Source organism: Diadema antillarum, unplaced genomic scaffold, assembly GCF_040938485.1.
Source record: "Diadema antillarum isolate AM-2024a unplaced genomic scaffold, OU_Dant_1.0 seq00000319_RagTag, whole genome shotgun sequence".
In the NCBI taxonomy this organism is placed as follows: domain Eukaryota; kingdom Metazoa; phylum Echinodermata; class Echinoidea; order Diadematoida; family Diadematidae; genus Diadema; species Diadema antillarum.
Genome location: NW_027271338.1, coordinates 160,872 through 187,025, shown reverse-complemented (window position 1 = coordinate 187,025; position 26,154 = coordinate 160,872). Strand labels below are relative to the sequence as shown.

The window sequence follows — 26,154 nt, the reverse complement described above, 5'->3', positions numbered from 1 at the left end:
ACTTTACAAATACCTCAGTTGTCTCTTCTTTAGGATCATATCACTTTTGAGATGAAACATCAAATTGTTTCACTTGAGAAAAACAAATTCCAGGACAAACTTACCATCTGGAGCACTTTATACTGTACATAAGCCTGCATGCATACCATTATGCAGATTATCATGATTATACATTGCTTACATTGAAGAAACTGCACAAATACAAGTCACAATGTACAACGTACATGATGTGTTTATGCCTATATTATTGCAAAATAATGCAGTTTTTTACAAACTCCACAAACTACTGACAGATTCAATTAAACACAAGCACCACACAAAGAAAAATATATCAGCTTAAGGTATTGCAAAGAACATCATGATTTATTTCAGTGCATAGACGACATTTATCTTGTCAGCTGAACAGACCTGAAACTTTCAACAAACACTTTTTCCCATAATCACAACAACATACAAGTACTTTTGCAATGTTACAACACACAGAGAGTGCAATATTATCTAAGAAACAACAATCATCGTGATCTCTGAAGAAGCCAGTCAGTCTGATCACCAGTCTTGAAGGCCAATTTCTAAGCCCTTTTATTTCAGTTCTCAGGCTGTGATAAATCTCAGCATTCTTCTTCGGTGTGATGAACTATTTTGTTAGCACAGGCAGGATCTCAGAGATTAATTTCTCTGATCTTACAGAAAGTGCATTACCTTGAAAACCGCACCAGTGCGAAGAAAGAACACGATCATGCAGCAGGCAACAAGAGAGGTTCTAAACACACAAGTGCACTAAGAGACTAAAGAAGACTTCAAACAATGTTAAATTCTATATATTAAACTAAAACAGTCATATTCACTTCAAAAAACTTTCACAAATGCACAAAGACTTCTGTTAAATTGTAAAATTACATCTGTTGGGAAAAATCAAAGCAAAACTTGGCAATCATTGTAACTGACATTTATAACTGAAAGTGATGTTCAGGGTAAAACTTTGTAGCCATGCTACTGCAGCATATATCACAGCACAAACAATAGAATAATACATATACATGTACAATCAGTTGGATTAGTGCTTGCTTGTATTAGAATTTGGCAAGATGAGGATAAGTGACAAGATACTGGGAGTGAGGATGGTTGTGAGTATTAAACAAAGAACAACCAAATCATACAAAGTTAAAACTGAAATCACATGAATAAGATTGAATCACATAAGCCCTACCCATTTCACAAAACGTTCCATTCCAGCCTGGAGGACACTGGCACAGGAATTCATCGATGAGCTCCAGGCAGGTGGCTCCATTCTGACATGGGTTGCTCTCACACTCCAAGATCTCAATTTGACAGGTGTCTCCAGTCCAGCCTGGTGCACAGATACACTGAAATCCATCTACGAGATCTAAGCAGAGTGCATCGTTCTGGCATGGATTGCTTGAACATTCCATGATGTTGACTTCACAGAAGGTGCCATTCCACCCTGGGGCACATACACATTCAAAGCCGTCTATTAGGTCATTACAGGTTGCATTATTCTGGCATGGATCACTCTCACATTCCAGGACCTGAACCTCACAAGTTATTCCAGTCCAGCCTGGTGCACAGACACACTGGAATCCTTCTATCAAGTCCATGCACATTGCATCATTCTGGCAAGGATCACTGGAACATCCCTGGATGTTGATCTCACATCTGGTCCCATTGTAATCCGATGGACAGTCACAGATGTATCCATTTATCAGGTCAGTACAGTTTCCTCCATTCAGACAAGGGTTACTGGCACAGTCGATGATGTCTACTTCACAGTGGGTGCCATTAAATCCTGGTTCACAGATACACTGGTAGGCATTGATTAGGTCTACACATTCTGCTCCATTCTGGCATGGGTTACTGCTGCATTCAAGGGTTTCCGTCTCACAGTTGATTCCTTCCCAGCCTGGTAGACACTGGCATTCATATCTTCCAACCAGATCAAGACACACTCCTCCATTCTGACAAGGGTTGCTTTGGCATTCTAGTATCTCAGATTCACAGAATGTCCCATTCCATCCTGGTGGACATACACACTCAAAGCCATCTGTAAGATCAATGCAGGTTGCATTGTTCTGACATGGATCACTTTCACACTCAAGAAGCTGGACTCCACAGGTCACTCCTGTCCAACCAGGCGCACAGACACATTGGTAGCCATTGACAAGATCTAAGCACAATGCATCATTCTGACATGGATTACTAGCACAGTCCATGATGTCAATTTCACAGTGGGTGCCAGTCCAGCCTGGCTCACATAGACATTGGTAGCCATCAATAAGCTCTATACAGGCAGCTCCATTTTGGCAGGGAGAACTTGTGCATTCGAGAACCTCTTCTTCACAGAAGGTGCCATTCCATCCTGGGGCACAGAGACATGCGAAGCCGTCTATCAGGTCATTACAGGTGGCATTATTCTGGCATGGATCACTCTCACATTCCAGTACCTGAACCTCACAGGTCATTCCAGTCCAGCCTGGTGCACAGACACATTGGAAACCTTCTATAAGGTCCAAGCACAATGCATCATTCTGGCAAGGATCGCTGGAACATCCCTGGATGTTGATCTCACATCTGGTCCCATTGTAACCTGATGGACAGTCACAGAAGTGTCCATTGATCAGGTCAGTACAGTTTCCTCCATTCAGACAAGGGTTACTGGCACAGTCCATGATGTCTACCTCACAGTGGGTGCCATTAAATCCTGGTTCACAGATACACTGATAGGCATTGATTAGGTCTACACATTCTGCTCCATTCTGGCACGGGTTACTGCTGCATTCAAGGGTTTCTGTCTCACAGTTGATTCCTTCCCAGCCTGGTAGACACTGGCATTCATATCTTCCAATCAGATCAAGACACACTCCTCCATTCTGACAAGGGTTGCTCTGGCATTCTAGTATCTCACCTTCACAGAATGTCCCATTCCATCCTGGTGCACATACGCACTCAAAGCCATCTGTAAGATCAATGCAGGTTGCATTGTTCTGACATGGATCACTTTCACACTCAAGAAGCTGGATTCCACAGGTCACTCCTGTCCAACCAGGAGCACAGACACATTGGTAGCCATTGACAAGATCTAAGCACAATGCATCATTTTGGCATGGATTACTAGCACAGTCCATAATGTCAATTTCACAGTGGGTGCCAGTCCAGCCAGGCTCACATAGACATTGATATCCATCAATAAGCTCTATGCAGGTAGCTCCATTTTGGCAGGGAGAACTTCTGCATTCGAGGACCTCTTTTTCACAGAAGGTGCCATTCCATCCTGGGGCACATACACATTCAAAGGCATCAATTAGGTCATTACAAGTTGCATTATTCTGGCATGGATTACTTTCACATTCCAGGACTTGAAACTCACAGGTCATTCCGGTCCAGCCTGGTGCACAGACACATTGGAAACCTTCTATAAGGTCCAAGCACAATGCATCATTCTGGCAAGGATCACTGGAACATCCCTGGATGTTGATCTCACATCTGGTCCCATTGTAACCCGATGGACAGTCACAGATGTATCCATTTATCAGGTCAGTACAGTTTCCTCCATTCAGACAAGGGTTACTGGCACAGTCCATGATGTCTACCTCACAGTGGGTGCCATTAAATCCTGGTTCACAGATACACTGATAGGCATTGATTAGGTCTACACATTCTGCTCCATTCTGGCAAGGGTTACTGCTGCATTCAAGGGTTTCCGTCTCACAGTGGATTCCTTCCCAGCCTGGTGGACACTGGCATTCATATCTTCCAACCAGATCAAGACACACTCCTCCATTCTGACAAGGGTTGCTCTGGCATTCTAGTACCTCACCTTCACAGAATGTCCCATTCCATCCTGGTGCACATACGCACTCAAAGCCATTTGTAAGATCAATGCAGGTTGCATTGTTTTGACATGGATCACTTTCACACTCAAGAAGCTGGATTCCACAGGTCACTCCTGTCCAACCAGGAGCACAGACACATTGGTAGCCATTGACAAGATCTAAGCACAATGCATCATTCTGACATGGATTACTAGCACAGTCCATAATGTCAATTTCACAGTGGGTGCCAGTCCAGCCTGGCTCACATAGACATTGATAGCCATCAATGAGCTCTATGCAGGTAGCTCCATTTTGGCATGGAGAACTTGTGCATTCTAGCACCTCTTTTTCACAGAAGGTGCCATTCCATCCTGGGGCACAGAGACATGCGAAGCCATCTATCAGGTCATTACAGGTTGCATTATTCTGGCATGGATCACTTTCACATTCCAGGACCTGAACCTCACAAGTCATTCCAGTCCAGCCTGGTGCACAGACACATTGGAAACCTTCTATAAGGTCCAAGCATAATGCATCATTCTGGCAAGGATCACTGGAACATCCCTGGATGTTGATCTCACATCTGGTCCCATTGTAACCTGATGGACAGTCACAGATGTATCCATTGATCAGGTCAGTGCAGTTTCCTCCATTCAGACAAGGGTTACTGGCACAGTCCATGATGTCTACCTCACAGTGGGTGCCATTAAATCCTGGTTCACAGATACACTGATAGGCATTGATTAGGTCTACACATTCTGCTCCATTCTGGCAAGGGTTACTGCTACATTCAAGGGTTTCCGTCTCACAGTTGATTCCTTCCCAGCCTGGTAGACACTGGCATTCATATCTTCCGATCAGATCAAGACACACTCCTCCATTCTGACAAGGGTTGCTCTGGCATTCTAGTATCTCATCTTCACAGAATGTCCCATTCCATCCTGGTGCACATACGCACTCAAAGCCATCTGTAAGATCAATGCAGGTCGCATTGTTCTGACATGGATCACTTTCACACTCAAGAAGCTGGATTTCACAGGTCACTCCTGTCCAACCAGGAGCACAGACACATTGGTAGCCATTGACAAGATCTAAGCACAATGCATCATTTTGACATGGATTACTAGCACAGTCCATAATGTCAATTTCACAGTGGGTGCCAGTCCAGCCTGGCTCACATAGACATTGGTAGCCATCAATAAGCTCTATACAGGCAGCTCCATTTTGGCATGGAGAACTTGTGCATTCGAGAACCTCTATTTCACAGAAGGTGCCATTCCATCCTGGGGCACAGAAACATGCGAAGCCATCTATCAGGTCATTACAGGTTGCATTATTCTGGCATGGATCACTCTCACATTCCAGTACCTGAACCTCACAGGTCATTCCAGTCCAGCCTGGTGCACAGACACATTGGAAACCTTCTATAAGGTCCAAGCACAATGCATCATTCTGGCAAGGATCACTGGAACATCCTTGGATGTTAATCTCACATCTTGTCCCATTGTAACCTGATGGACAGTCACAGAAGTATCCATTGATCAGGTCAGTACAGTTTCCTCCATTGAGACAAGGGTTACTGGCACAGTCCATGATGTCTACTTCACAGTGGGTGCCATTAAATCCTGGCTCACAGATACACTGATAGGCATTGATTAGGTCTACACATTCTGCTCCATTCTGGCATGGGTTACTGCTGCATTCAAGGGTTTCCATCTCACAATTGATTCCTTCCCAGCCTGGTAGACACCGGCATTCATATCTTCCGATCAGATCAAGACACACTCCTCCATTCTGACAAGGGTTGCTCTGGCATTCTAGTACCTCATCTTCACAGAATGTCCCATTCCATCCTGGTGCACATACACACTCATAGCCAATTGTAAGATCAATGCAGGTTGCATTGTTTTGACATGGATCACTTTCACACTCAAGAAGCTGGATTTCACAGGTCACTCCTGTCCAACCAGGAGCACAGACACATTGGTAGCCATTGACAAGATCTAAGCACAATGCATCATTTTGACATGGATTACTAGCACAGTCCATGATGTCAATTTCACAGTGGGTGCCAGTCCAGCCTGGCTCACATAGACATTGGTAGCCATCAATAAGCTCTATACAGGCAGCTCCATTTTGGCATGGAGAACTTCTGCATTCAAGCACCTCTTCTTCACAGAGGGTGCCATTCCATCCTGGGGCACAGAGACATGCAAAGCCATCTATCAGGTCATTACAGGTTGCATTATTCTGGCATGGATCACTCTCACATTCCAAGACCTGGACCTCACAAGTCAATCCAGTCCAGCCTGGTGCACAGACACACTGGAAGCCATTTTGAAGATCAAGACACAGTGCATTGTTGAGACAAGGATTACTGTCACATTCAGAAATTTCTCTTTCACAGTTGATCCCAGTGAAGCCAGGTGGACACTCACAACTATAGCCATTAATGAGGTCAGTGCAATTTGCTCCATTCTGGCACGGGTCACTTACGCACTCTATGATGTTGAATTCGCATTCAGTACCATTCCATCCTGGCGCACAGATACATTGGTAAGCGTTGATGAGCTCAATGCAGACTGCGCCATTCTGGCAGGGATTGCTGCTGCATTCTAAGACCTCGTTTTCACAGTTGGTTCCCTCCCAGCCTGGTTGACACTGGCAAAGGTACTCGTCGATCAACTCCACGCACAATCCTCCATTCTGACATGGGTTGCTGCTACATTCCAAGACCTCAACTTCGCAGAAGGTCCCATTCCACCCTGGAGCACAGAGACAATCAAAGGCACCCTCAAGATCTGAACAGGTGGCATTATTCAGGCATGGGAGGCTGGCACACTCATCCACCTCAATGCCACAGTTTGAGCCACTCCAGCCATCAGGGCATTGGCACATGTATCCATTGACCAGTTCACTGCAGGTTGCCCCATTAAGACAGGGATTGCTGGCACACTCCAAAATTTCAGTCTCGCAGTGTGTACCCTCCCAGCCTGAAGGGCATTCACATTCATAAGATGCCACGAGATCTCTGCAGGTGGCACCATTAAGGCATGGTGTGCTTGCACATTCTTCTGTGTTCCTCTCACAGTATGTGCCCTCCCATCCGTTGGAGCACAAGCACACATACCCACCTACCAAATCTATGCATGTAGCACCATTCATGCAAGGTCCAGCATCACACTCAATTATTTCTGGAGGTGAAGAGAAGGGACAATACCATAAGTTACAAAAATGTGTCATGCATAATGGTTTGAAAAGATTCACCATCTATGTTGTCACTGGAAAATCAAAGGTGATTTAGGAGAACTGTTTAAATTTAATGCAGTGTGTTACCTTATCACACATATATATACATGTTTGTGCACTTGGACGTAAGAAATACAGAGGCACACACACACACAGCTTAACATTTTACATTTTGCACACTTCAATACAGCAATTGATAATGCACTTGTAATTATCTGTAACATCCTGTCATGCCGATGTGCTGTTCTACTTGCAATATCCTCCTACCTGACTCTTGATAAAAGCGTACCTTGTTCACAGTTTGTTCCAGTGTAGCCGTATCGGCATATGCAGTCATAACCATTTACCCCATCAACGCAGGTAGCACCATTAAGGCAGGGGTTACTTGAACATTCCAGAATATCTGTTACAAACACAATAGTGGCAGAAAATATCAAATTTGACATAGCATCAATAAACATACACATGTAAGCTGTACCACCTGCTTCAAGTGATATTAGGAGGAAGTCATTTTCAAAGATAGAGTATAACACAACCCTGGTAATGGGTGCAAATCCAGTGTCATGACCTGAAAACAAGGCAAAAGTAAGACCCCATGTGGTTCATTCAAGAGGACTAGCATGCAGTCTTGACTGAACATATTGTGCCATACAAATGAATGCAATGGATTCATTCATCGAATAGTAAAATCGGCGACTCCTGTTTCTATTGATAACAAAGCATGAAAGATGTGTGTTGCAGTTGTACTTTATTCATAAGTCTTTATCTGAATCAATCCTGCCACAGGTATACCTGTACCATCAAACTTCAGGAACATCTGCAATGAATGGTTTGATTGTTTTGTTTTTTTTTATTTCCATCTGACGAGATGGCTGGGTAGTCCGTATTCAGCTCTACTAGCTGGTCTTCCATGGGTTATGTAACCTGCTCTTCACAATGAATGAATGAAGTGAGATATTCTATGAGCATGGTTTGTAACTCGCTCACACATGGGACCTCTATTTTATGTCCTATCTGAGGGACAGGGTGTTTTGCCTCTAGCAGAGGGGAGAGCACAATAACATACAACATTGCTCAGTAAGACACAATTTGATTTGAATCCACTCCCAAACCTGAGCAATTTGATGAAAAGGCAGATGCACTACTGACTGAGCCACCTAGATGCCTGTTTAGAGGATCTTCTCCATGGAAGAAAATGAACATGATGTATACTACTGTGGCTTACCTATGGTGCACATTATGCCTTGCCATCCATCTGTACAAACGCACTGAAAAGTTCCTTGTCCATCAATGCAGACAGCACCATTCATGCACGGTTGACGAGCACATTCCATTATTTCTTCAAAACAAAAAGAAAAGATGCAATGAATCACTCAACAAGGTTTCCATGAGAGTCTTGACATGAAAATTATTTTTCCCCTGAACATACACTGTACATTGCCCTAGGCCTCTTGAGACATAAATATGTACATGTTGGGCAGACTGAAAGTAGAATTGTACCTGAAGCAATTGATGGTTTCACTTAATAAAAGGACCAATGGTGCATACAAAGTGCCAAAGAGTTAACATTTCCTTTGAAGAAATGTATTCCTATGGTCAGAGCACCACCTTCTGTTGTCACAGCAAATGCTAGGGGGTTTAGATAGTAGATACTGTTCTTACCATCCTGACACAGGTCTCCTTCCCAACCTGCAGCACACTGACAAAGGAAACCATTGAAGAGATCTGTACAAGTTGCACCATTCAGGCAAGGGTTGCTCAAACATTCATCAGCCTCTGCAAAGGGAATGTGACAGATTCAATCATTCAAAAACCATAGGAAGCATAATGCATGTCATTAGTTTTAAGTCATTATGATTCACACAGTGCTACTGATTCAACATAAAGTGTGAAATATAGTGTAAATGGTGACATGGTAGTTTAAAAATCAATTTCTAACAAACATGATCTTATTAAAGATACACCTTGTAATACAGAATACAATGTTATAGCTATTTGCATGGCAGTGATTTGTACAAAATGAATGTTTATAAATAGGTAACCAATTTTGCAAAGATCTACAGAGATATTCTATCACAAGGCAAACATAAGTTGATCCACTAAACCTTACTTTACAAAGACGAAACAAGCAGAGAGAGAAATGTTCCAGATGATCAATACATCAAACAATGTTTAGTTAGCTTGAAACTGCGTCTGTGTATTCACTCTTTACCTGATTCACAGTCGGTCCCATTCCATCCTTCCTGACACAAGCACTCGTATCGTCCAATGAAATCCAGACATGATGCCCCATTCTGACAAGGGTCACTGGCGCACTCAAGAATTTCAATCTCACACAGCGTGCCCTCCCAGCCAGCTGCACAGTCGCATCGATATCCACCGATGAGGTCTACGCACATAGCTCCATTTTGGCACGGATCGCTTGCACATTCTTGGACTTCAAATTCACAGAGATTCCCAGTGAAGCCTGTGGCACACTGGCAGGCAACGGCGTCTATTCCATCGATGCATGTGGCTCCATTTTGGCATGGATCACTCTCACATTCTTGGATATTCATCTCGCAGTTGGTTCCATTCCAGCCAGGAGCACACACACACTCATACATAGCAATCTGGTCTATGCATGTAGCTCCATTCATGCACGGATTTCCAGCACATTCCATTATTTCTGTGCATGTGAAAGACAATGAAATGCAGGAGTTGTTTGACATAAAAACAATCGTACAGTACATGCTAATACCACAGATCAAGTCCATGTTTTGTAGAGGAAGAATCAGAGTGAACAAGGTGGCATTGTTTAAAGTAATACCATATACCATATAACTACAAGCACTGTAATAAAAAATGATAAAGTATACAAGTTTCTATACATTTCATTTGCTGAAGTGTGATAGCTGCAATTTAAGAGGTCATAATGATATATAACAAACACTCACCGATTTCACAGTTGGTGCCATTCCATCCTGGGGCACAAATGCATTCATATCCGCCCAAGAGATCATTGCAAGTGGCTCCATTCTGGCAAGGGTCTGACTCGCACTCATCAATTTCAATCTCGCAGTGAGTGCCTGTCCATCCTGCTGAACATTCACATTGGTAGCCAGCAATCAGATCAACACAGGTTGCTCCATTCAGGCATGGGTTACTCAGACACTCTTGGATCTCTGTGCCACAGAACTGATCTGCCCAACCTTCGGCACATTGACAAGTGAATCTATTCACCTCATCAATGCAGGTGCCTCCATTCAGACAGGGATCACTGGCACACTCATCAATGTTTACTTCACAGTTGGTTCCATTCCAGCCTGGTGGACATTCACAGAGATAGCCAACCTGAAGGTTGGTGCATGTGGCGCCATTCAAGCATGGATTATTCAAACAATTATCTATCAATGTCTCACAAGTTGTTCCATTCCATCCCGGAGCACAAATGCACTCATAACCACCTATCAGCTCTGCACATGTTGCACCATTCTGACAAGGGTTACTGGAACATTCCAGGATCTCTGTCTCACATCTTGAGTCTTCCCATCCAACTGCACAAAGACAGACAAAGCCTCCAACAAGATCCACACAGGTGGCTCCATTTTGGCAGGGATCACTAAAACACTCTGGAATGTCAACGTCACACAGGATTCCTCCATAGCCTACAGGACACTCACAGATGAATCCATTGATCTGATCAACACATGTGGCACCATTTTGACATGGGTCACTGGCACATTCTTGGATGTTATCTTCACAGTTCGTTCCATTCCAGCCTGGAGCACAGATGCACTCATACATTGCTAGCTGATCAATACATGTAGCTCCATTCATGCAAGGATTCCCAGCACAGTCATTGATTTCTATTGTGAATCAAAAGAGAGAACGAGGACTCGAAAATTTGTCATAGTCATCACGGAGAAACAAAATTTGTAGATTCACACACACACACACAAAAAAAAAAAAACAACCCACACAAATAGACAATAGTGACCAAAAAATCAAAACCATATCAAATGAAAGATGAAACAAAGGTGTGAGGTATCAACTTATTTGCTATTCACATCATATGGTTGTCTTCAGTATCTGAAAGACAAATGACTGAAAGACTGACTTGAAGACATTGAAGATACACGAGGGCAAATCTCCACACAATATTGGATACACTCGCAAGCTTTGACCACTTCTAACTCAGTGCACTTTTCCACTCTTGTAAAAGGCAAATATATAGCAGAAAGCAATTACATATTGTCTTCCCTCTCCTCCATACATTTGTACATGTAGTTCTTGATTGGTGAGTAACGAACCCCAGTTCACACTATGGAATTGATCTCGAGTCAAATTACTGACATATTTCATTAATAACATCAATACCTGCCACTGCATCTTGCAATTTATTTGAAGATATGAATTTTCTGAGAAAAAGCTTTGTGTGTGTTTCCTTACTTATTGTTTTTTTTTCTTTAATTAATACATTTGTACAACCATACAACATGAAAATGAGTAAACAGCACTTCAACCAAAATCTGTGTAGGGTAGCTTACCTAGTGAACAATCTGTGCCATTCCATCCTGGTGTACAAAGACACTGATATCTGCCAATCAGGTCAACACAGGTGGCTCCATTCTGGCAAGGATCAGATTCACACTCTAAGATCTCAACCTCACAGTGGGTGCCTGTCCATCCTGCTGAACATTCACATTGGTAGCCAGCAATCAGATCAGCACAGGTTGCTCCATTCAGACAGGGATTACTCAGACACTCAAGGATCTCTGTACCACAGAAACGACCTGCCCAACCTTCGGCACATTGACAAGTGAATCTATTCACCTCATCAATACAGGTGCCTCCATTCAGACAGGGATCACTGACACACTCATCTATGTTTACTTCACAATTTGTTCCATTCCAGCCTGGTGGACATTCACAGAGATAGCCCACTTGAAGGTTGATGCATGTGGCACCATTCAAGCATGGGTCCAACACACAATCATCTATCAACATGTCACAAATGGTACCATTCCATCCTGGGGCGCAGATGCACTCATAACCGCCTATCAGTTCTGAACATGTTGCACCATTCTGACAAGGGTTACTGGCACATTCCAGGATCTCTGTCTCACATCTTGAGTCTTCCCATCCAACTGCACAAAGACAGACAAAGCCTCCAACAAGATCCACACAGGTGGCTCCATTTTGGCAGGGATCACTAAAACATTCTGGAATGTCAACGTCACACAGGATTCCTCCATAGCCTACAGGACACTCACAGATGAATCCGTTGATCTGATCAACACATGTGGCACCATTTTGACATGGGTCACTGGCACATTCTTGGATGTTATCTTCACAGTTTGTTCCATTCCAGCCTGGAGCACAGATGCACTCATACATTGCTAGCTGATCAATACATGTAGCGCCATTCATGCAAGGATTTCCTGCACAGTCATTGATTTCTGGGAGAGAACAAATTCAAAAGAGAAGTGTTAATTCATGATAAATCATGTCTATGAAAACAAAACAAAACAAAGAAGAAAGAGCTTTGAACAAATCTATACAGTATTAGTATGTTATGAACAGATTAATTCTCCCTTGAATGGCAGAAAAACAATTGTAATTGTCATGCTCTTGAGCAATTTTCAATTCAGTATACCGTCTTTGTGGGTTGAATTGGCCAAATGAGTAAACAATACCCCCTACAAGACCCCATTACAAGGGGCTGAATTTACTCACAGATACGATAATCCTTTGACACAGAATAAAATTACCTGTGCTCTGAAATACATGGAAAAAATCATTACTGTTTTTCAAGGGTAAGAAGGTGATACTAAAAAGAAAAGCTATACATTATAACAACCTACCTGTTTCACAGTTAGTGCCATTCCATCCTGGTGTACAAAGACATTGGTAACTACCAATCAGGTCAACACAGGTGGCTCCATTCTGGCAAGGATCAGATTCACACTCTAAGATCTCAACCTCACAGTGAGTGCCTGTCCATCCTGCTGAACATTCACATTGGTAGCCAGCAATCAGATCAATACAGGTTGCTCCATTAAGGCAGGGGTTACTCAGACACTCAAGGATCTCTGTACTACAGAAACGACCTGCCCAACCTTCGGCACATTGACAAGTGAATCTATTCACCTCATCAATACAGGTGCCTCCATTCAGACAGGGATCACTGGCACACTCATCAATGTTTACTTCACAGTTGGTTCCATTCCAGCCTGGTGGACATTCACAGAGATAGCCAACCTGAAGATTGATGCATGTGGCACCATTCAAGCATGGATCCAACACACAGTCATCTATTAACATGTCACAAAGAGTGTCACTCCATCCTGGGGCACAGATGCACTCATAACCACCTATCAGCTCTGCACATGTTGCACCATTCTGACAAGGGTTACTGGCACATTCCAGGATCTCTGTCTCACATCTTGAGTCTTCCCATCCAACTGCACAAAGACAGACAAAGCCTCCAACAAGATCCACACAGGTGGCTCCATTTTGGCAGGGACTGCTGGAACATTCTTGAATGTCAACCTCACACAGGATTCCTTCGTAGCCTACAGGGCACTCACAGATGAATCCGTTGATCTGATCAACACATGTGGCACCATTTTGACATGGGTCACTGGCACATTCTTGGATGTTATCTTCACAGTTTGTTCCATTCCAGCCTGGAGCACAGATGCACTCATACATTGCTAGCTGATCAATACATGTAGCTCCATTCATGCAAGGATTTCCAGCACAGTCATCAATTTCTTGGAGAGAACACATTTATAAGAGAATTGTTACCTGATGACAAATTTTATGTTCTGGATTTGATTTGAGCTATCCAAGAAGTTCAATACTAATCATTCAGTTTGAAAGAGAAAAAACCCCAACAACAACAACCAAGAAAGGAGAGCTTTGAAAATTTGTATCATATGCTAAATGGAGTTCTGACATCTGGTCAGATTGGAAGCTTAACTCCTGTGACTGCTTTGTTATTTAAGCAGTTGCTATTTTTTATCATAAATAATAATCAAAGCTCTAACAATTGCTTGTGAGAAACAGTCTCACTTTTCTCTATCTGCAAGAGAAATGCTTTGGATATTTTCATATTCTTCATGTACAAGTATAGGATGCTCTTTCTCAACACATAGATCTTATCAGACACACATTTTTGATAATTTTTCATGTAAGACATGTAAGCACTTTGTCATAGTTTGAGCATAGTCATATGAGCTGTTCTCATGCATCATGCAGCCACAGAATATCACAGAAGGAGCTCTTCTGTTACCCGAGTCATCTGAATTCCTAGCATAAAACGTGCTGTCACTTCAATATCAAATAATTCTTGGCTTATCAGAGCATTCATATCGGTTTCGTTCAAAGTTCTTTGAAGATTCTAGCTTCAAGCATAACATTAGTATAAGCTTCATTTTACTAAAGATTAAATTCTGTTCCAAAATGCTAAAAACACAAATTTGAGGACTCAGAAGAAAAGTTTATGGCGGGATATCAGCAAAAAAAGCCAGACATTTTAGAAAATTTTAATTCGAAATTAAGAAATAAAATGACTTAACACACCCTCAAGACATTAACAACCTACCTGTTTCACAGTCTGCGCCATTCCATCCTGGTGTGCAAAGACATTGGTAACTACCAATTAGGTCAACACAGGTGGCTCCATTCTGGCAAGGATCAGATTCACACTCCATGATCTCAACCTCACAGTGGGTGCCTGTCCACCCTGCTGAACATTCACATTGGTAGCCAGCAATCAGATCAACACAGATTGCTCCATTCAGGCAGGGATTACTCAGACACTCAAGGATCTCTGTACCACAGAAACGACCTGCCCAACCTTCGGCACATTGACAAGTGAATCTATTCACCTCATCAATGCAGGTGCCTCCATTAAGACAAGGATCACTGGCACACTCATCAATGTTTACTTCACAGTTGGTTCCATTCCAGCCTGGTGGACATTCACAGAGATAGCCCACTTGAAGGTTGGTGCATGTGGCACCATTCAAGCATGGATCCAACACACAGTCATCAATTAATACGTCACAGATGGTACCATTCCATCCTGGAGCACAAATGCACTCATAACCACCTATCAGCTCTGCACATGTTGCACCGTTCTGACAAGGATTACTGGCACATTCCAGGATTTCTGTCTCACATCTCGAGTCTTCCCATCCAACTGCACAAAGACAGACAAAGCCTCCAACAAGATCCACACAGGTGGCTCCATTTTGGCAAGGATCACTAAAACACTCTGGAATGTCAACGTCACACAGGATTCCTCCATAGCCTACAGGACACTCACAGATGAATCCATTGATCTGATCAACACATGTGGCACCATTTTGACATGGGTCACTGGCACATTCTTGGATGTTATCTTCACAGTTCGTTCCATTCCAGCCTGGTGCACAGATGCACTCATACATTGCTAGCTGATCAATACATGTAGCTCCATTCATGCAAGGATTTCCTGCACAGTCATTAATTTCTAGGAGAGAACAAAGTCAAAAGAGAAGAATTACTCAATTGACAAATAACACTTGCATAAACTTTGGATTAAATGAGAAAAGTCACCTGTTAGTATAAGCAGTGGCACACCATTTTTCATTGATATAAATACAGTGTATCTGTACATGTATTTCAAAGATAGGTGTAAGCTACAAATACAATTTTAATACATTACATAAAATGAAATGCAAGAAACTTGCAAAACTGCTCACTGAATTCAAGACTGTAGTTTTAACTCGTGTATTATTTCAAGTTCCGACATATCTTCGAGAAACACCATCTGCTTTTTCTCAGTTTGCCATAGAAGAATCATGGACAATGCTTTCATGTGCATCTTACAACATATACATGTACACTTTCTTCCTCCCTGCTTGTCAGTAAGTTTGCAAAAAAGACCCATGAGGCTCGAGAAGATCAAAGGATGATGCACTTTGTTACAATAGAATTCCACTTACACTGATTCTCCTTTGAATGGTCCATATTCCTTACCTCTGAGTTGGTGACATAAAAAATTCTACAGTATCATCTTTTCAATTTGAACAGAATTACTTACACTCTAACAGACATCAAAGATATAATTACATCAGTTCAAGGGTTACAAGATTTATTTCTAAATGAGAGACCAGGGGCTCACACTCGCCCAAGTATTGCAAGTTCACCTTCCATGCATTCTTGCAGATTATTACCTGAGAACATTCCAAACTTGGGGGCAGCTTTGAGGACCTACAGGAGGGCATGGCGTCCATTTGTACGGTGCATATTGTATCACACTGGTAAAAACACCTGCCAAGCACACTGTATTATGAAAATTTGACTACGCAGTTTCAATGAAAAAAAAAGATCAATTTGGTCTTACCTGACCCCTGGATTTACCATAAATATCCTCAAAAGTACATTCACAAATGTATTTACTTTAATAAAGTACTTGGGGTCTTCAACATTTTTATAGACTCTCTAATTAGGAGGTCCCGGATTCCTTGTGTTCAAAAGACATTTATACAGTCACCCTGGTGATAATGCCTGCCAAGTTTGGTGACAAACACACATACCAATGTGCAGTTGGGTGCCCCTAAAGTAGGGAGTTATGCCCATTTGTACAAATACATTTTCTACACTGTCATGTTAAACACCTACAATGTATATTAAGTCTGGTGGAAATCTGACCATGCATTTTCAATAAGATGAAAATGTGAAAATTGGGCCCCAACTTGAACCCCTCCCCCCCCCCCCCCCCACCAGCCTACCTCCAGATCTACCCTAAACAAACTTGAAACTACAGTCATCAATCTATTTATTCATAGCACTAACTTAATTCATCCCTTCTGGTTCTTGAGAAGAAGATTTGTAAGGACTCCTTAATTTTTTGGCTTAGCCATCCCCCATACATATAGGCCTAGATATTCTATCACACTTACAATAATCCCTGCCAAGTTTGGTGAAAATCTGACAATCCATTTTCAAGAAGAAGGGGAAAAATGAATATACTGGCCCTAATTTAGTCCCCCCCCCCCCCCCCCACTCCCCAGCCCTTTCCAAATTTGCCATGAACAAAGTTCAACCTACACTTGCCAATCTCATTTATGTATAGCACTACCTTGAGATTTGTAAAGATTCCTTCATTTGAGGGTTTTGTCTATCCCCCCCCCCCCCCCAACCCCAGTGCAACATGCTCCAGAGGAATCCCATGTTGGGAATGTTGCCTATTTAAACAAATCAATGCCCTGTCTCCCTAGGGGTGCTACAGTTACCTGCCAAGTTTGGTGAAAATCTGTGTTGGGGTTTTCAAGAAGAAGAAGAAATTGTACAAAGTAAACAGATGACACATGATGCACGATGGACGCTATAGAGTGAGTGATAGCAATTAGCTCTCTTCCACTTTTGACACAGGTGAGCTAAAAATTTATACTTAATATGAACAACCTACCTGTTTCACAGTCTGTGCCATTCCATCCTGGTGTACAAAGACACTGATATCTGCCAATCAGGTCAACACAGGTGGCTCCATTCTGGCAAGGATCAGATTCACACTCTAAGATCTCAACCTCACAGTGAGTGCCTGTCCATCCTGCTGAACATTCACATTGGTAGCCAGCAATCAGATCAATACAGGTTGCTCCATTCAGGCAGGGATTACTCAGACACTCAAGGATCTCTGTACCACAGAAACGACCTGCCCAACCTTCGGCACATTGACAAGTGAATCTATTTACCTCATCAATACAGGTGCCTCCATTAAGACAGGGATCACTGGCACACTCATCAATGTTTACTTCACAGTTGGTTCCATTCCAGCCTGGTGGACATTCACAGAGATAGCCCACTTGAAGGTTGGTGCATGTGGCGCCATTCAAGCATGGGTCCAACACACAATCATCAATTAATATGTCACAGATGGTACCATTCCATCCTGGGGCACAAATGCACTCATAACCACCTATCAGCTCTGCACATGTTGCACCATTCTGACAAGGATTACTGGCACATTCCAGGATTTCTGCAAAAAGGACAAAGCAGGTGTCATTTTATAGTGCATGCAGAGTCTTTACCAAGAGTATTACAAATCTCAGCATCTTGAGATCACACAGAAAAAAGAAATCTGCTGTAGTCAGGTTATTTTTAAAGCAAAATCTGAGTGATGTACATTCACAGCAAGGCTATTTTCAGCTTTAAAAAAAAAATGAGATGCAAGAACTATTATTGTGTACCCTTATGAGAATAAAAATGGCAAATGTTATTTTTTTAAAAAGTGGAGTTTAAAATACAAGTTATCTTATCATCTTGAGATCACACAGAAAAAAAAAGATCTGCTATAGTCAGGTTATTTTCAAAGCCAAATCTGAGTGATGTACATTCACAGCAAGGCTATTTTCAGCTTAAAACAAAAGAGATGCAAGAACTATTATTGTGTACCCTTAATATGAGAATAAAAATGGCAAATATTATTTGCTAAAAAAGTGGAGCTAAAAATACAAGTGCATAAAATAGCAAAGCATATTGGTTTTCTGTTGGTGCATACCATTTTCCAAAGGGCAAATTTACAATTTAAGAAATCGTAATCATGGGTATTAACCAGTCATTTGCCATCTGCTTGAATAAACCACAGACTAGAAAATTTGAAGTCTAGCAATACCTGTACCATACTGTGGGCAAATTAATTGTTAATGCATTGAAAACGCTATTCAAAACTTGCCAATATTGCCATTCGTAGTCAACACATGTACAACCTAGTTGATAACGTGTCCTCTAACAGTCTAGTAAATCATAACATATGAATGTGTACTTTCATGTGATCCAATGTATGGGTGTAAATGTCCATGAGACATTTTAATAAAGGGAGTGAACACATAACACAACATGTCTGTGAAGGGGAAACATCATACTTATCTTGAAATTGCTGCTCCGTGAGGTTAGATATTGGCAGGCTCCATTGTTGGGGTTAGACACTCAACGCAGAACGGGTTAATCGCAAAAAAACAGGTATATGGTGGTGGTGTCAGTCACTGACTTGGTGCAGGGGAATTCTGACGAGCATGCGGCATCAGTTTTAGTGGCTCACTTGAAATGTTACGGGTCAATCACCACACGACACAGTTACAAGTTGCGCAATGTTTACTTGCCGTCCGCTTGCTGTCGAACAAGCAATCTGGCAAATATGCCTTGTCAATGTGTGGATATATATATGAGCGTTTGTCCATATACTTGCGTTTCACTTTACAAGAGCACAGATTTGCAGAAACAGCACATGCACTGTTATGGTTAGAGACTGCCAGGAACAATGCATCACTTATCAATTGCACAGAATGCTAAATAAATGTATATGAGTGCAAAACACACGTTTTAGGCATGCAAAACTTTGAAATGACAGTATTACACACTTCACATGAAGGCATGCTGAGGGTGTGGTTATTGATCTAATTCATGCTCCACTTTTTGGAACTTTTGTTTCATAAATTAATCACTGAAACAGATATTCAAGAGCTTTTGGCAGGTTGCTTTACACTATACACGATAGGCATAGGCAAATAAGGACTCATGTATTAAGCCATTTGCAGATTTTTGACTTTGTTTTGTCCTTGTCTGAATATCAATTTTTCCGTTAAACTGTGCGCTTAGAAACATCCCTATTAAGCGCCTTATAAATGTATTGTATTATCATCATAATCATTAATGTTTGCAAATAGATTTGACACCAACAGCTGAGTTGAGACTGAAAAGAATGATATGTATGCCACATGATTCATTTTCTATTTCCTCTCTCTACCCCTTCCTTTTATGATATCCATTGCTTAATTTCAATTGTCTGTTAGTTTGTCTCGGGCATAAGCCTCAAATGTACAACATATTGGTGATGTGTCACGTTTGATGTTTGATCAAGATCTGTTCTTGCTCAACATGTCAGAATGTGAACATATGAGAACTATGCTACTAATGAGAAACTTTTTATTTGTCAAGATATTGTCACATATTAGGGAGGGTACCAAGGAACACAATACACACATGCAAAGTTATGCATTATTTCTGCAAACTACTCATTACAGGACAACATAAAAAATGGTGGAAGGCAAGCACTACGAAACAGACTAATCTAAGTTGGTACGATCGTGCATTGATTGTGCATGCACATGCAGGTCATGAACTGTATGCAAGCCTTTAATAATCATTTAAAGGGACTGTACAGTACTGGTTGAGGTGGGGATTCATGTTTTGAACATTCCTAAGTGAGATAATGAGAAACCTCTCATGAAATATGAAAGAGCATGTAATTTTAAGAGGGATTCAACGTTTATTTCACGAAAATTGGTTTTCAAATAGCTGAGATATCCAAAAAAATGATAATAATAAAAGGCGACAGGCCACGTCTTTTATTAGAATCTCTTTGTTTCACCTTGTTTTTGGATATCTCAGCCATTTCAAAACCGATTTTCATCAAATAAACTTTTGATACCCCTTAGAATTGCATGCTCTTTGACATCTCATAGAGTGGTTTCTGAATATCTCGCAAAACGTTAAAAGCTAAATCCTCACCTCAAGCAGAACTGTACAGTACCCTTTAAATGGGGAACATCAACACCACAATTCTGATCTAGAGACGTGCAACAACAAACATTATTAGAATTACTGAATTGAACACGTTACAACAAATATCACGACAGGAATAAAACAAATGATGAGGGAACAAATCTACAAAACACAATGAATTCATAAAACACATGAAGCTTGAAGTTCATACCTTGTTCACAGAGGGTGCCAGTGAAGCCCAGAGAGCATACGCACACGTAGCCATTGATGAGCTCCTCACAGGTTGCACCATTCTGACAGGGGTCGCTGGAACATTCCAGGATTTCTGTGCAATTTATGTCAGAGACAGAACAAGATTATATTTCCTACGTACAGATAGACAGCCTTTCCACCATGTACGTGTTGCATCAGACAGCTCAGCACACAAGGAAGGCATATCATATCACAGGTGACAGGTAAATATCACTTTCTGCCAGTGGTAAAAGTTCCCTTAATACATTGCTGAAGACAGAAGTTGCTTTATACACTATCAAGTGAAAATGCTTCACTGACTTTGTCCTATCTTGACAATGTTAGATAAGTCACTACATGAAGATTGTGAATAAATGCCTCTATTGTATAAAGGAATTCATCACTTGTGTAAATTACATAAGCATGAGGGCAGAACAATTATTATGTATGCTTGGCACTCTTAAGATATCACTGCAGACTTTGTGCAGTGTTTCAAATCCACTCTAGCCACACACAAGCCTCAAAACAACTATATCTATAAAATCTACTATCATCTCTTTACAACTGTAGTGTCCACTCTCACCAGCTTTAGTGGTTACATCTCCTTCTTGTACAAGTATTTATATTAATGCATCTCGAGCACTTAAAAGCTTTTTTTTTTTCCATAGTTCACAGAAAAAAATAAGACAAAAGAGAGTGAGAGAAAGAAGTAAGAAGCAATGATGAGAAGACCAGTCCTGACTTCATCATCTTTATTGTATGATTATTTTTTTTTTTTGTGCTGATGATAGACTGTACCTGTTTCACAGTTGACACCAGTCCAGCCAGCAGGGCAGCGACACTCATAAAAACCAATCAAGTCCAAGCAGGTGGCTCCATTTTCACATGGATTGCTGAAGCATTCCATGATTTCTTTAAATAATGTGAGAAAATTAAAACAGAAAAGAATATTGCACATGTTATAATCTGGAAAGAAACTTACTGCAAGAAATACTAAATAAGTTATGTGACTTGCAACCTTGCAACTTTAGTATTTTTTTGGATTGGGAATCTCACAAATGGTTCAAATTGCAACTGAGAACCACAGCTGTCGAATGAGAAATAAGTACTTGTCTTTTTCAGGGGAAAAGTTTATGCGCGACATTCCAAGACATTATGCAGTGCATACATTCTACCAAAGGCAAAACTTCTGGCAGTGACAATTTTATGAAACTCACAATAAAGATAAAAAGACTGTGAAATGTACACTGTGTATACAGTATCAGAAGTGATGTGAAACCATTTTTTTTTTAATAAAAAGTTTTGTTTAATTTGCTTATAAGTAAACACTGCATTGTACATGGCCAACTACAAAAGTTTCTGTGCACTGTAGGTCCTCTTTTAAACTAGAAATGTCGCTACAGCGACTGGTTATACCCCCACCAAACAACATTTCATAAGCTTTGGTCAAAACAACATTTGATAAGCTTTGGTCAAAAAACTGAGGAAGTAGTTAAATCCGCAAGATCTTTCCTTGATCTTCTGCCATTAATATGCCGTTACCATGGCAACGTACTTTCGGGTACTGTTGAAAAATGCGTCTTGCACATCTACAACCAAAGGCACACATCTGTACCAAGTTTCATGGAAATTGGGCAAAAACTGAGGAAGTAGTTTGCAATACAAAATTTTCCATCATTTTGACTCATAATATGTGAGCTGTTACCATGGCAACATACTTTTTGTCACTGTCAAGAAATGTGTCATGCTGACCTATATCCTAAGACAAACATTCAATATGAATTCCATGAGAATTGGAAGAACACTGATGAAGCAGTTTTGCCATGAAGCATTTTGCCCTATATTTTACCAATAACATGCCGTTACCATGGCAACGCACTTTTTGCCACTGCGGAAATATGCGTCTTGCACATTAACATATTCAGATGAACATCTGTACCTAATTTCATAAAAATTGATCAAAAACTATGGGAGGAGTTCGCGACGCAAGATTTGTACCCATTTTTGCCCATAATATGCCGTTACCATGGCAACGTACTTTTGGGTACTGTCAAAAAATACGTCTTGCACATCTACAACCCAAGGCACACATCTGTGCCAAGTTTTATGGGAATCGGTTGAAAACTGAGGAAGTAGTTCGCGACGCAAGATTTGTACCCATTTTTGCCCATAATATGCCGTTACCATGGCAACGTACTTTTGGGTACTGTCAAAAAATACGTCTTGCACATCTACAACCCAAGGCGCACATCTGTGCCAAGTTTTATGGGAATCGGTTGAAAACTGAGGAAGTAGTTCGCGACGCAAGATTTGCAACGGACCGACCGCCCGACCGACCGCCCGACCGCCCGACCGACCGCCCGACCGACCGTCCGCTGATTCCTATATACCCCCTTCAAACTTCGTTTGGCGGGGGTATAAATATCATGAACTGGCACATGTCCCCTATTCAATTGCACTTTCTGTGTAGACTCCCATTACTGAGAGCATCTTAATTTACTCCATGCAACCCGAGTGCTGAATCAACCAGTCAATGCATGGACTGCCTTCTACAAATCAAACAGGAACCCATACACAGTGAAAAAAAGGCAACACAATGTACACTTATTGTTTTCTTTCAGTTGCTGTTCTTGCATCAATGCCAGTACTACCACTATTACGGTGTGGATGGATTTATGATTGAACGCAAGTCAGTTTTAGAGAAGAATGAGGACCCACCATTTTCACAATGTGTTCCGGTCCAACCTGTCGCACACAGACATTGGTAACCGTTGGTGAGGTCTACACAGGTTGCTCCATTGACACAGGGGTCACTGGCACACTCCAGAATGTCTGAACAGAGAAAAGGGAAGTGACAGAGATAATGCTTGACATGTTATGTGATTTTCACTCTTGCGTGTTATTTGCATAAGACAATTGAAATCTTCCATATTTCTCAGATAATTACAATACTGGACCAAGAGCAACTTAAAAATAATGTAGGCCTACAGTATCGATATGATTTCTTTTGATGAATAACACTGCACATTATTAATTCTTACCACAGGAGCCCATCAACAAGATGTATGTAGTAGTCATAATATTGCGCCATGTACAAAATCAGTTCACAAAATACCTTTGTGAAGTAGCAGGATACACCTTACAAATGTACAGAACACTTGAAATGAAGCTGACTAATTTATGATGGATTGAAAGAAATCAAAAGTGACTTTTGAAAGGAAACTCCATCATATAGAATTAAATATTGATGTTAAAAAACTTCAGTGTGACTGCTAAGATACACACCATTGTGGCTTTAATGACGCAAGGTATAAGAATTCTACTTAATCATGAGTAATACGATCATTATACAATCAATTGTTTAATTCCAATTAGAAAAAGACTTACCTTGAAGTTTTGTGAAGTAATAATGTCCTTATTTCATTAGTTACTGTACACTTTATTATTTTGTTTGTTTTAGTATATTCTATGTATCCTTTGTATGAATATTTGCATCAGGCAGTGCCTGCATTGTTCATGATTTTATAGAAATAGATTTACATTTGTATAAAGCATTATTCATAACATACATTTATGCAAATTGTATTTGAAATTATTCTATTTTGTTCATAATAATTTGCAATTGGTACTGTACTCCCATACCCTATGAGGGTCGTTGAGTCAATAACCTTCAACTTCAACTTCAAGTCTTGAATTTGTCTTTTGCTTAATTTTGTAGTTACCTGAAGATGGATCTACCACATTTGGATGTTTGTCAATAAACTATTCCATCATTTCATCTTGACAAGTAATACTGCTATCATCTTCCATGCAGAATATGTAGGTTACTCACCAATGTCACAATTTGTACCAGTCCATCCCGGCTGGCAGACGCACTCGTAGCGTGCAATGCCATCTACACATGTAGCATTGTTTTGACAGGGATCGCTGTCACATTCCATGATTTCTAAGGACGAAGAAACACAGGAAATATGAAGCAAACATTGTCAGTGGGAGAATATCTGGGTACTTGTGGCACATACATTGTATGTGGGTCTCTTTGAATTAATAAACAAAGATCGAAAAAGATGGAAAAACCAAAAACATGTACATGTACACTTAGTTGACAATGTTCCAGAGTTCACTATAGCATATTATCCTACAATGTATTTACTGCAGTCAACTTGCATCATTTTATTTTTAGACTTCCATCCACTGTGAGCAACATAATGTTTGTAAGTTACGAAGAAAGTAAAAATGCCATGTCCTCCCAAGTAAAATTGTGTAAGTATAAATGTTATACACACTTTAAGGATTTCAGGTAATGTTCACTATTTCATGAGCTGTTTTATCTTACAGTGCCATTTTCAAATAAACATTAAGCTTGTGCACAGCATCTGAACTATATAAAGAGGATATGAAGGAACATTACCCCAATTCAATGCACATTTCACAATATATTGCATGTTAAGATTCTAGGGAATATAGTCGTACGTATTTCACAAAAGCTCCCTCTATAGGCAGGAGGGCACAAGCACACAAAGCCAGCAACCAGGTCAATGCAGGTGGCTCCATTTAGGCAACTCATTTGCTGGCATTCGTCGATCTCCGTCTCACAGTTGCGGCCTTCCCAGCCGTCTTGGCACAGGCACTCGTATCCCGCACTCCCGTCCATGCAGGCCGCACCATTCTGGCACGGATCGTTCGCGCAACTGACGACAATTTCGCAGAATGTGCCATTGTAGCCCGGTGCACAATCACAAACAACCCCATCCGTGAAGTTATAGCACATGCCACCATTCAGGCAAGGGTTAATAAGGCACTCTGAAAATTCTAGGACAGTGAATAGGTAGAAAAGAAATGTGCATAAAGAGAGAGCTAGCAGATAAAGCATATCAGCAAAGCAAAGTGTATCATTCCGAAGGTGGTATATTCTAACTGTGCATAGATTGACAGCAAATATGTGAATAACCATGCATGTTAGCTCGAATATGCTGCAAATTATTCCATTCCAAAGTGATGACTAAAGAAAAATATATTCATCTATTTTCCTAAAGCTAAAAGGATTTGTTACATACGTGTAGACATGAAAGTGTCAAAACAGAAATAACAACACCGTTATTGCAGAATCATTCCAGAAGAAAAGGAACTAAGGTGATAGAATTGGACTACTGCACCACTATTCAAATGTTTTGTGCATAAAGGTTTTCAATCGAAGGAGCAAGGACTCATCTCACTGTAACAGTTGAAATGCAATACAAGATACAGGCATCCATTAATGGAAGATTATAGACACATGGCGAAGGTGTAATCAGAGTGTAAGACA

At 41.1% G+C, this 26,154-nt stretch overlaps 1 protein-coding gene across 1 annotated transcript in view; it reads right to left on the bottom strand.

Moving 5' to 3' along the window:
* LOC139730507 (uncharacterized) overlaps positions 1-26,154 on the bottom strand; it is a 217,118-nt gene that overhangs the window by 58,241 nt on the left and 132,723 nt on the right. Inside the window, 21 exon segments of the mRNA XM_071641346.1 lie at positions 1,208-1,909; positions 2,366-2,915; positions 3,372-4,744; positions 4,958-5,110; positions 5,339-5,557; positions 6,356-7,021; positions 7,366-7,479; positions 8,302-8,415; positions 8,739-8,852; positions 9,289-9,744; positions 10,013-10,582; positions 12,923-13,307; positions 13,422-13,774; positions 14,722-14,897; positions 15,126-15,579; positions 17,524-18,093; positions 20,830-20,943; positions 21,648-21,761; positions 23,568-23,681; positions 24,682-24,795; positions 25,323-25,661. Coding sequence (XP_071497447.1) covers positions 1,208-1,909; positions 2,366-2,915; positions 3,372-4,744; positions 4,958-5,110; positions 5,339-5,557; positions 6,356-7,021; positions 7,366-7,479; positions 8,302-8,415; positions 8,739-8,852; positions 9,289-9,744; positions 10,013-10,582; positions 12,923-13,307; positions 13,422-13,774; positions 14,722-14,897; positions 15,126-15,579; positions 17,524-18,093; positions 20,830-20,943; positions 21,648-21,761; positions 23,568-23,681; positions 24,682-24,795; positions 25,323-25,661 — 7,764 coding nt within the window.